The 12,826-nt window shown below is 44.0% G+C and overlaps 1 protein-coding gene across 2 annotated transcripts in view; it reads right to left on the reverse strand.

The window, feature by feature from the left end:
• The window catches only part of PSD3 (pleckstrin and Sec7 domain containing 3), a 493,623-nt gene that overhangs the window by 443,883 nt on the left and 36,914 nt on the right, over nt 1-12,826 (reverse strand). The window contains exon 1 of one of the 2 annotated variants that reach the window (XM_054565912.1): nt 8,407-8,955. In XM_054565912.1, coding sequence (XP_054421887.1) covers nt 8,407-8,733 — 327 coding nt within the window. In that variant the 5' untranslated portion in view covers nt 8,734-8,955. Of the gene's footprint in view, nt 1-8,406; nt 9,298-12,826 lie in introns of those variants that run through there. The other variant, XM_054565918.1, reaches the window with a different exon arrangement.

The raw sequence follows: 12,826 nt of genomic DNA on the forward strand, positions 1-12,826 counted from the left end.
CATTGGGTTGGCTGCCCATCCTTGCTCCCCTCCTCTCCATGTCTCTTCAATTTCTAGAAACTTCCCCTTCCCAAGATTTGCGTGGTTGTAACCATCTTTGGGCTCTCAACAGGCCTGAGAGTACCATGTGAGCTGCATTCAGCCCCAGCCCCAGCCCCAGCCCCACCATAGTAGATTGGGTGGACACCCAACCCACACTGGACCAAGGGGCCTCTTCCCAGGGGGGTTGGGAAGTGTGCCTAAGGTACTCCAGTATTGTCTGAGTTGTCTCTAAAGAGAGGAAGTAATAAATTCGGGAATTGCAGGTGGCCATATTCCTCCCAGTGGAGAAGGGAATGGAGGGAGCCAATGTGCAGAGAAAGAAAGATCCAGAGAAGACTGCAGAGAAGGGCAGAGGGCAATAGAGAGAAGACATGAATAGAGAGATCCAAATGATTTGGAGCCCTCAGTCCAGTGCGTCTTGGGGCCCATTTGCACGTCTGCCCTTGGGTTCTGCAAGACCCTGCATTTACGCACATGTGTTCTCCTTCTAATGAATTCCTCTCATTTGGGATTAAGTAGACTTGAAAGTCTCTATTACACATAACCAAGAATCCAAACTAAATCTACAAGTGATAGAGGACACTCTTGTTCAAGGGTACAAAACTTCAACGTTAAAGTGAGGCAATTTGTTGGAACTGACTGAAACTAGCTGGGTGAAGTTAGTTCCTGAGTGGAACTGATTTTCAGTATTCCCTTTGCTGAATAATTAATTCATGAGACTAAAAACATAGAACAAACCCTTTAAGCAAATTCATTTCTTTTTAATGTGGGAGAATAACAAAACACAACTCCTTTTTGCATAGTTATAAAAAACTCAAATTAGTCTTTTTGTCCAAATATCTCAGATGAAACTTAACACTTGACTAATGCTACCAATATTTTGTAAAAAAAAAAAAAAATAAACACTTGAGATTAGAAAATTGGGTATATAATAGCATAAAATTTTTAAAGTGTATTTTAGCTCCTATTTATCCTCTGGGTACTGGAGGAGGATCTAGTTTTATGAATAAGGGAGTTTCCCAACAGTAGTAGTGACTTCTAAATAGAATGGACTTCTGGAGATTTGTCATCTAACACTGTAGTTTCAGCCCTGGCTGGTATGGCTCAGTGGACTGAGCACTGGCCTGCCAACCAGAGGGTTGTCGGTTTGATTGCCAGTCAGGGCACATGCCTGGGTTGCGGGCCAGGTCCCCTGTAGGGGGCACGCTAGTGACAACCACACATTGTTTCTCTGCCTCTCTTTCTCCCTACTTTCCCCTATGTCTAAAAATAAAATAAATAACATCTTTAAAAACTGTAGTTTCAGTTGCAGTCTCACAAATACAGGCGCAAATGATTTGGCAAGATTTTAGAATCATGGCGCTAGAAGGGAGGAAACCACAGTCTATTCTTTTCATGCCACAGAAAAGGAATTACAATCCAGAATAAAGAGACTTGCCCTTAGCTAACTTGAATCAGAGAAAAGGCTAGAACCCCTGTGTCCCAGCTCCCACACCAATTGCCTATCATGTGGCACAGGGACACACAACTTAAAGTGGTCCATGAGCTAGCTTTCTGCTCTCTTCTTCCAATCAAGACGCTGAGGTGCATGTAGTTCCATGAGGGTTGCACCTGTACAAGGATCTAGAAGACTTTTGTGTGTGAATGTCAAAGGGAATGGTAAGGAGAGAAAGAGACTGAGGATGTTGTCATGGGAACACCAAGGCAAATCACAAGATGAAAAAGAACTGAAACCTATTCTGCTATCTCAGGCTTTATTTACTCAAGTAGTAAATCAGGACATCTGTGTCAAAACCAATGCAGTGTAAAATAGACTAAAGATAAGCTTTTCAATGTAATCAATACTGTCTCCTAAATACCAAAATCTTTTAAAGAGACACCATTGTACAGCAATTTATCTATTTTGCTGTTAAAATTACTATATGGGCATTTGTGCAAGCTCTATCTTTGTTCTAGGTTTGTTGTTTTGTTTTTTTTTTAAATGCCAAATTGCTCACCAAGAAGGATTAATGTAAAGAGAGAATTATGTAGAATACCATTTTATGAGCAGAACAGTTTCTAAACTTATCACAGGCCTGAAAAGTGAAACAGGCTTGGTGATATAATTGTTTTCCTTCCATGAAATAAATGACCTCTTCCTAAGGGTTAAGTATACCCGGGGACCAGTCTTCAACTCCAGAAAGGCAATTTAATTAAACTAGAATCTGGCCAGAAGGAGATATCAATCACTAGGGGACAGACAGATTGTAATTCTGGCCCTAAAATTCTGTGGTGGGGATTTTGTGTTGTTGATCAGAGAAAGTATTTTTTCATATCACTGAAGTTAATCACTTTTTCAAAGGTTCATTTATTTGTTTATTGTGCTATTTCACATAGGGAACCATTCTAGCTCCCGCTGAAATCCCAGATCTCCCTCAGAGAGCCAAGCCCATTGTACAGAGTGAGGCAGAAGTATGTTTACAGTTGTTCATATGGAAAATGATACAATAATTAATAAATAATAATACAAGAATAAAGTCTGTGTTTCACATACTCATAACTGTAAACCTACTTTTGCCCCACCATGTATGTAGCTTCCCTGCAGTGAAGTCAGTTAGCAAAATAATTAATCTTTAGAAACGAGCTGAGGTGGATAAAATTAAATTAGTTTAAAACTTTTATTTCATTAAACAGTTTTATTTCCTTTCTGGATTCACAGACTCACACTTAATCATGGAATGTCAGAACTGTAAAGACCTCAGAGAACAAAGAAGACAGTCTAGCTCCGCTCAGTGAGTTGTCAGGGGCCAGTTTGCGTGTTAGTTGGCAGAAGCAGAGCTTCATTTTTTCCTCTTAAATCCCAGAGCCAGTGACCTTTACTCTAAATGAAAACTTTATATCATAAATTTAACATACTTTACAGACATAGTTCATTTTAAGGCAAAACAATCCAAGACACAGTGAAGTAAAGCCATTTTCTGCGGTTAGACGGGCCTTTCTGTTAGACAGGGCCTACTTTAGGAAAAGAGACTACACTGCATTCCAATTCATTACCTAAGGCAGCAATTTTCAACCAATGTGTTTAGTCAGAGGCACTGACCCCTTTTCCCTTACATTGTCAAATAAAAAAATGACAACAGCCAATATAGCAATAGCTGTCCTATGTGAAGGAATCAAAATTATACCTATCTTTTTGTTAGACTGGCAAAAAAATATAGTATATTTTTGCGTGTGCTGCAGAATTTCAGTAAGTAGTTTATGTGTGCCAGGCAAGGAAAAGGTTGCAAATGGCTGCCTTCGGGAATAACGTCCCCATCCCTGTCTCCCTCCCACTCCAAGCCTCTTGCAGACTCCTTGTCTGTCTTACTCACTCTTACCCTGCCTTCTAAACCCTGAACACTCCTAGAAGCTGGTGATGAAAACTCACAAAATGCATTGTGTTTCAGGCAAGAGGAAGAGAAAAAGTAAGACCAAAACAGAGAGGAAAAATTCTCTTGAAATTTAAAGCTACAGGTGAAAATTTCGTGGGGCTTGTAAAAATGGAAATTGTAGGGAAATTTTTAAAATATTTTTTGGCTAATTTTCTAATGTTATTTACATACCAAAAGCCATTGTTATCTCAAAATATAAAATATGTTAAAATATGAAACCTAGTAAAGAAAAAGTTGTCAATTTCCCAAAACGATTGTAGAGAAAGCCTTTTCCCTCTCTTTCCAGTTGCACCTGTTTTCTGCGTCTTCATATAGACTTCTTAAATTTAGCCCCAAACTCAAGTGCCACCTAGTCAGTTCCTCGCGTTCCCACAGAAAAGGCAGCAGAATGTGGCGTCCAAGAAATCGTGAGGCCAGGCTGCGGCCTCAGCCGCGGAACATTTTCTGGTTCACACCGACAGACTCACCATGGAAACACTACAACCCTCAGTCAGCATTGCCCGCAGCTGGGACTCCACGTCCTCCTACCCCAGGCCTTTGCCGCTGCTAGAAGGCAGCGCTTGCTCACGCGGAGCCGAGCTGCTTAGACCCGGTGCCCCTGCGGGTCCTTCTCCCACTCTCTCCACCAGAGAAAGCAGGAGTGCAGTAGAGGCAATTTCCTACCAGGTGGGGAAGTGGTAGATTGCCTTGCAAGGACTTATTGTCTCAGGAGTCCAGGAAAGAAGGCGGAAAGAACTCTGCCTTGAGTTGCCATGTCTCAGTGTTGGGTTTCAGTAACTTACTGACCACCCTCAAGCATCTGTCTCCTCATCTGTGAAGTACGGATGATAACAGTGTACATCCTCATGGGGTTTTGAGGTTTTTGAATCTTTAGTAAGGAACCAAAGCCCAGACATAGTATAAATTAAGAACCAAGTGATTTAATTCACAGCAATCGCTCTACTCCTTAAGCTATTTGGAAAGATGTAAGTCAACAATTTTCACTTAGGAGTCCATTTGTTTCAACAGTGAGAGTATAAATTAGGCCATTTGGAGAAGAGAATTTACACTTAAGATCCAGATTTTTCTGCTAGGAAAGTATCAGTCCTACAATCCCATGATAGATGTATAGGAACAGACTTGCTTCCATGTAACCAATATTTCACTTTAATAAATATAATTGACTATATTATTCCCGAGTATATCACATGAAAGTTCCCACTATGGGTAATCAAGGGCCTCACCATTCATAGTTGACCTAAAGACATTTTTCATCAGCCTTCTCCCACTTTGCTGTGACTCATAAAGCTAAATTCCAACATGTGAGAGGATTGGGTAATTCTCATACACTAATCTATCAAATCCAGAGGACAACTTCATCTGTTCAGATGGAAAAACTACCTCTGTTGATTTTGCTAATTTCTCTGACACCCAAGACCAGGCAGGGGTCACCTGGTTAATAAGAGTAACAGGCATTTAGAGGACTTCTAGTTCTGAAGGTGCTAATTTCCCATCTCCCCTCCTTCCCATGGCAGAAGGAATCACAACATCTAGCCAGCAAGGTTAAGAGTAAGTTTATGCATTCCCACCAACAGTACAAAAGGGTTCCCCCTTCTCCACATCCTCACCAGCACTTGTTGTTTGTTGATTTATTGATGACAGCCATTCTGACAGGTGTGAGATGATATCTCATTGTGGTTTTAATTTGCATTTCTCTGATGATTAGTGACATTAAGCATCTTTTCATGTCTATTGGCCATCTGTATATTTTCTTTTCAGAAAAGTGTCTATTAAAGTCCTTTGCCTATTTTTTAATTGGGTTGTTTGGGTTTTTTGGTGTCAAGTATTGTAAGTGCTTTATAAATTTTGGATATTAACCCCTTTTCAGATGTGTTTTCCCATTCTGTGGATTGTCTTTTTATTTTTTTTGATGGTTTCTTTTGCTATGCAAAAACTTTTTAGTTTGATGTAGTCCCATTTGTTTATTTTTCCTTTTGTTTCCTTTGCCTGGGTGAGAAATATCTGATAAAATATTTCTACGAGCTATGTCCAAAATTTTGCTGCCTATGTTTTCTTCTGGGATTTTTATGATTTCTGGTCTTATATTTAAGTCTTTAATCCATTTTTGAATGTATTCTTGTATGTGGTGTAAGAAAATGGTCTAGTTTCAATTTTCTGCACGTATCTCTCCAATTTTCCCAACACCATCTATTGAGTAAACTATCTTTAGCCCATTGTATGTGCTTGCTTCCTCTGTCAAATATTAATTGACTATAAAGATGTGGGTTTATTTCTGGGCTCTCTGTTCTGTTCCTTTGATCTAGCTATGTGTCTGTTTTTATGTCAGTACCATGCTGTTTTGAGTAGTATGGCTCATAGTATAGTTTGATACTAGGTAGCGTGATTCCTCTAACTTTGTTCTTCTTTTATAGATTGGTGCAGCCACTGTGGAAAGCAGTATGGAGATACCTCAAAAAAAATTAAAGATGGATCTGCCTTTTGACCCAGCAATCCCTCTTCTGGTAATATATCTGAAGAAACCCAAAACACTAATTTGAAAGAACAAAAGCACCCCTATGTTCATTGTAGTTATTTACAACTGCCAAGATATGGAAGCAGTTCAAGTGTCCATCAGTAGATGAGTGGATAAAACAACTATGGGACATTTACACAATGGAATACTACTCAGCTGTAAAAGAGAAGAAAATTTTACCTTTTGCAACAGTATGGATGGACCTGGAGACATTATGCTAAGTGAAATAAGCCAGTCAGAGAAAGACAAATACCATATGATCTCACTCATATGTGGAATCTCATGAACAAACTGAACTAACAAGCAAAGTAGAGACAGACTCATAGATAGAGAGCAGGCTGACAGGTAAGGGAGGGGGGTTAGGGGGTGGAGGAATTGAGGAAAAAGGACTCATGGACATGGACAACAGGGTGGAGATTGCGGTGGTGGAAGAGGGAGTATACAGGGACTAAATAGTAATGGAAAAAATACAATAAAAATAAAACTAAAAAAATAAAGAGTAAGTTTTTGTAGCTCTCCTTCCTTATTAGACTCACCCTACATTTATACCTTTAACTTCCTGAATTTCCTGGTCCTGCCTGGTGTCCCAGTGGTTTTTCTTCACCTCTTCTCCCCCTTAAGATAGGGCTGCTGAGGGTTCCTTTCAGTTGCTCAACACTTTTTCTCCTTAGCAATTGTGAGGCAGGTTTTCCAGGTGAGAAAACTGAGCTCTGGGGGGTTGCTCAGGGTTAGACTTGAACTTGGGGTTTCTAAGTTTTTATAAGGAATCTTGCAATCCTTACTTTCAGATGTCTGGGGACGCATTAGATTTCTGCAGACAAGGCAGAAACATAGCCACTTGAACCAATTCCCAAAGCACCTCTCTGCAAAGAAATGGCAACCTGAAGCTTGGCTTATACTCAGAAAGCAGGAAGGGAGAGTGGAGGAAGATCGTGTTTTCAAGTCATGAGAGCAGCATTAAAGTACACAAACAACCACCATGTGACCCCACAGACAGAGACTGGTCTCTGACGCATGGGTATGTCATTTGTCCTAAATCTCTGTAGGAAATGAGTGATAGAAGAACCGGGATGGAATGTAAACTGTAAACTACTTCTTAAGCATCTTTCTTCTTCTAAGAGTTCCCTTCCAAAGAGAACTCAGGCTCATCCTTTCTCCCTGATTGTTAACCGTAGATGTACAGGCTCCCTGTTGACAGGAGAAAGAGGAAGGAGGGGCGGGGTGAAGAAACGCAAAGGAGAGCCACAGAATCCAGATGAAACAGCTTCGCTTCCAAGCCCAGGGAAAGCCCTTTTCTGATATTGTGAATTTCCTCCATTTCTCCTGTGTCTTCCCTGAGAGTTCCCTCCATGTCAACTTTCCACACACTCCAACAAGAGCCCCCCTGCTCTCTCGCACCCCACAAACCCCAGTATACACAGTCTCCCTTGCCCTCACCTCCCCCATCACCTAGAAATGTGCCAAGTACAGTAAGATGTCCATGCTATTGGGAAATGGGAAATAAAAGCATCACTTTTTAATTGTGTCCACCGATTGTGGGAGCGGTACACCCGAGCAGGATGGAGAAGGCAGGATGGAGAAGGCAGGCTGGCCTCGAGCCTCAGCACGATGAGGAGGCTGAGTCAGAGAGTAAGATGTTAGTAACAAAGAGCAGGCCTGGCCATGATCACAGGTAGGGCCCATATGAGCTGGAAGAGACCCTGGAGACCACGCAACGTTACCCTTTCCTTTCCTGGTGGAAAATGGAGGGTAGGAGGCTGATGCAGGGCTATATACCCCCCCAGGGGCGGGGCTAGGAGATAGAGGTGATCCTTAGAAGGTCAAGGATGCAAGGATATGGCTGAATTCCAAGGCTGTGCTCCAGTTCTGGAATCCTCCACAAAAAGTCCCAAAGTCCCTAGCACCCTTTCTAGTGTGCCTTTTTGGAAGGGTGGGGAGGATTTTTGCTGAACCATTTCTCAGTTCCCTCATCTGCAATTGGGGATGTGAGCCTCTATTTATCAGGTGGTTATGAAGATAAATGAGAAGTAAGAAACCATCTAGCAGAATGGCTGGCATGTCACAGGGCTCAATAAATGTCTGTGCACCTTTTTGCCTTTTCCTCTGGTTGTCCCCTATAGAGTACGCACTTCTTCGCCTGAATTTTCTTCTGTCTTTGGCAGAAATCTTGGGAAACAGTTATTCACTCTCTGTGTCCAAGCGAAATGTTGCTAGTGGCTGGGAGGGTGTCCAGAGCTCAGAGGAGCACGGAGGAGGGGCCAGGCCCAGGGGGACCGTGGCCGGCAGCCTCTCTGCTACTGAGGTATAGCCCACCCAGAGTGGAGGGGAACCCAAGTGTGAGGAGCTGGGTGCCCTCGTGGGCGCCTCCGTCCCCTCTCTCCATTCTCTCTTCCAGTGGGAACAGCTGGGGTCTAGGCGATTCAGCCACACACACTTTCTTACCTTGAGAAGCAGAGCGGTCAGCGGGGCCGGGTAGCTCCTGCTGGTCTGAACGGGTGGACAGTATCGGTAGAGCCTGGCCCTCCTGGCCTGCACGGTGGTACCTGGGCCCTCTTTACAGCTCTTTGGAAGTACTTTGCAGGTGGCAGCACCTCTCCTCATTACGGCCTCTTCACCCTGGTCGGCAGCTTGGGCCAGGGTGGTCTGCGGAATTGAGCATTCCCAACCATTCCAAGACCGAGGGTCTGTGCCTCCTGGGTCCTGGGGGGCAGTAACGACTGGCCTTTGCTTCCAGTGCGTGGAGGGATTGCTGCTTCCATCGCTCATCATGACATCTGGGCTAGGAGGTCTGCATGACAGGGGCCGGAGCCGGCCAAGTTTCCTGGAGGCAGGGGCCAGGGGAAGCCCGGAATGCGGGGATCCGCAAAGGCTACCCCTCCATACATCCAGGTCCTGGGGATTTTCCTCTCCCTCCTTCTCCTCCTGCCGAGCAGAGCAGCTGAAAGCAGCTGGTTGCTCTGTCCCACGGCCCTCCTTCGGCAGCAGGCGCGAGGGAGGAGCAGCCGAGCCCTGTGTGCGCCCGAGGTCCTGGCCTGCCAAGAAGCCTGTCCTGGGACTTGGGAAAATGTGTCCCTCCTCCGGGCCTCCTGGGGCTGCTGTCCGGGCAGTAGCTGCTGGAGACAGGGCGGGGAGAGTTCGGGCAGGGGGGGCCTGCAGCTGGATGAAGAGGAAGGAAGTTTTCATCTGCTGTTGCTTAGGCTGCTCAGCCATTTCCTCCAAGGGGGTAGGGCTGGTCCTTGCCAGGGTCGCGGTTCAGACCTCAGTGCCCAGGGATGCGAGCGCCAGCAGCTGTGGGCAGATGTGACTCGGCAGCCCCATGGTTCCACCAAGAGCCTGAGGAAGCAAATGACACATCTTCAGCACCCAGGGGGAGTCTTCGAGAAGCGAGGATCAGGGGATGACCTTGGGAAGCCACAGGACTAGATCCCACACTCACTTCACAGAACCACCACAACAGACAGACTGGCGGGGAACAATCTCGGAGGGAGGGGTGGTCAGGGGCAGTCAAAGCTTGGCTTCTGTCACCTTAGTGTGACCCATGCAATTCCTTTTTCTTAACTGTTCCCTTCCCCATATTTGAAATGAAAATGCTAAAGTTATTTGTCTCATTTTTTAATCCTAAACTGTCTATTAGGTACTCCTGCTGAATATCCGACCTGTAGACACTGTGGTTTGTAGGTGAGGCCTCCGGCACACTTCGAAGTGTGCTTGTCATCTACCTTACTCCCACTAATAACACACGGTGGTAAAAAGCATTATGTTTTCATAAACTTCCACTTTAAATCCTGAGGTTTAGGAATTCCCAAGGGGTGGTCCCGCAGTCATACATCAAAATACTTGTCATCACATACGCGTGCGTAATTTTTAAAAAGGAGACAAATGTGAAAAAGGAAAATAGGGGAAAAAGGGGGGAAGAAGAAATAAAAGAGAAATTCAGTTAACAAATTATGGGTTTAGCCAGGAGGGTGTTCTGTTTGTTTTAAAAAATACTTCAGCCTTCTTAACTTGTGAGAACAATAGCAAGTCACCTGAAAACTTACTGAGTCGTTCACAGTGAGTGTTACCGTGGGCTCACCGTCTCTCACAATGGAAAAGAAGCTTTGAGCCCTGCTGACCTTGTTCCTGGGGAGGAAGAGGATGGGGTGGGCGTAGAGAGTGGGGAGTGAAAAAGCTCTTTTTTAAAAAAAAAAAATCAATTTGAACTTGACTGAAAGGGAACCGTCTTCTGAGGTAAACTGAGCATATGGCCACCTGAGGTGGCCGCTCTGCAGCACAGGGGCCTGGGGTGTCCCTCTCCCTGACACATGGCCATTGCCTCACGTCGGCAGCACGTGGGAAGTAACGAGGACCTCGGCCCTGGCTGACCACTGCTTGCCACAGTGCATCTCAGGAAATTCCCACGACGGGTACTTGGGGCCCTATGTTGGTTTTCTTTTTAAACATCTTTACACAGATTTTCACCCAAGATTATGGGAGCTTCGCCCACATTTCTAGACAGGTGACATCTTATGGGCCCCTACAGTCCCTTTATAATAAACACCATTACAGAGGAAAATTCAGCAGAACAATATTATGCCCAACTCATAGATTCATTGGTTGAAATAATGATGTTTATCTGATAACACTAATTTTCAACAACAATCCTGTGTGAGTGCTATCTAGTCCTCTTTTTGTAAGTTTCCCACTCTCCTATAAAAGAATTTGTTTGAACTTCGTAATGACTCTGCAGACAGTAGTTTGTTGACGGATTAACTGCTAATAAGGCGAGGAGCTCCGTCCTCGTGTAGAACAGGGGCTCTCCCTCCCGGGAGCGCTCCCAAACCTTTCTTCCCTACCAGGCACGCATCTCCTACACTCTCATGGGCCCCACAAGACGTACAACCAGGGGAGCAACGGGCAGTGGCAGCTCATCCAGGGCTAAGCCCCTGAACCTGTCCCCAAGGCCCCTTTTCTCTTACTTTCTGGTGAGCCGACAGTAGCCCCACCTTTGCTCACTTCTGTCACTGTGACTTTTATTTCTCAGTGAGCCAAAGAAGCCCAGCCTAGACTCTCTCCTCTTGCCTCTCTTATCCTAAGCTCTTTCTCATTTCACTGTCCCCAGCTTTAATAAGCCTACTCTCAAAGAAAAGGGTAAGGGGAGGATTTAGGTGAGAAGGAACCATCTTATTGTCTGGGCTTCTAGAGACATCAAGCCTTACACAGGGTGCTTTATATGCCTCATGATATTCAAGGCACAATACAACCTTGTGAAGCAGTTGAGGAGTGTGTAGCCCAGAGACCTGAGGTAACTGCCTAAAGCCTTTTTACCAAAACTGCTCCGGATGGGCAAGCACTTCAAAGAGCTATTGGATGAGAAGTGTCACTTAAACTCCAGTCTCCAAATAAAACAACATACAAAAATAAAACAACAACAACAAAACTGTGGTGGTATGTTCAGGACACTTTTCTAACTTTCTATTTGCAAGCCTATCACAGAGGTGATTACTGCCAAATATTTCACTTTTTCTTTGCATGCGCTAAAATAGAAGAGAAAAGAAATGGCGGGTGTCCCTGGAGACTTGACACAAGGGTTGACTTGTATGACACAGGTAAGACAACTCCATAAATATTTGGGTGCACCTTTACAAGGCCGAGGTTCTGTATGGGAAGTAGGGACAAGGGCCAGAGAAACAAGGGTTTCTGTTGTGATGGAGATGGCACAGCTCTGAGTCCACTGCGTGACCTTGGGCAAGTTAGTCTACCTCTCTGATAATTAGTTTCCTCTTCTGTAAAATGAGATAATGATACCTAATTCATAGCGTTGTTGAGAGGATTAAATGGAAGCGTCTGTGAAAGGCTGTAATAGTATCTGGCACATAATGGTTTCTTAGTAGGTGTTAGCAACTCTTAGAATTTATATCCACACATGGCGAGGCCTAGAGAAAATTGTTTGACCCAAGGGAACAATTTGCCTGAAATATATCTTTTCTTTTTGAAGCTGCAATGGGCATCACATGCATGGTGTCATACTTCCTACCTGAAGGGTAAGTATCTAAGAGCTGAGGAATTAATTGGGATGAAGGATGGGTCAGTAGTAAATTTGGGGTCTGGAGATATGTTTGAGTGCTGCTGTGATCGTTTATTAGCTGTGACTCACAGCAAGTTTATGAACTTACCTGAATAAATTAAATTTTTGCTCATCTTGTTCTATAGAACTATTTTGAAGGTCAAATGGAATAATCTATGTAAGAGCACTTTGTAAACAGAAAATTTATATATTAATTCCTTAAGTCAGTATGGGTGTTGTTATGATCATTAATAATTGCTCTAAATCATCATATCTGATTTCTCTGAAGACTCGAGTCCTTTGTATGAAAGGATTATAAGTTGACTTCATATTTCTCCACCACCACTGACCTTCAAGATCCATAAGGTATGAATGCAAACAACGGACAATTTAAACTACACTCCATTTCTACTAATGATGTTTTCTTATTGCATCTAGAGAGAAAAAGAACTTTCTAGAATCTTAGCAGGGGTGGAGGTGGGCACTGAGGAGGGATACCAGAGCACTCACTTCTCTCAGACAACCTGCTGCATTAGGAGCACAATGCCCCCTTTAGAAATGCAGAGAGAGAGAGAGAATAGGGGGAGATAAAGCAACTTGCTTAAAATACCACTTAGGGAGGGCAGCAGCAGAGATTTTCATCCAGGTCTGACTCCTTCCACTCCTCTCTACACCTGGGGGACCTAACGCATATACCATGCCCAGCCTGTCTGTATTCCCTGTCTCCCAAAACTGGATTTCCAGGAAAGGTCCTCCCCTCCCCGTGACAAACACACACGTGTTACCTTTGCTACTCAGGGAGCTCCACCCTTTCTA

The sequence above is a fragment of the Pteronotus mesoamericanus genome, unplaced genomic scaffold, assembly GCF_021234165.1.
Source record: "Pteronotus mesoamericanus isolate MK-2021 breed Mesoamerican mustached bat unplaced genomic scaffold, CSHL_Meso_final contig_169, whole genome shotgun sequence".
NCBI classification, from domain to species: Eukaryota; Metazoa; Chordata; class Mammalia; order Chiroptera; family Mormoopidae; genus Pteronotus; species Pteronotus mesoamericanus.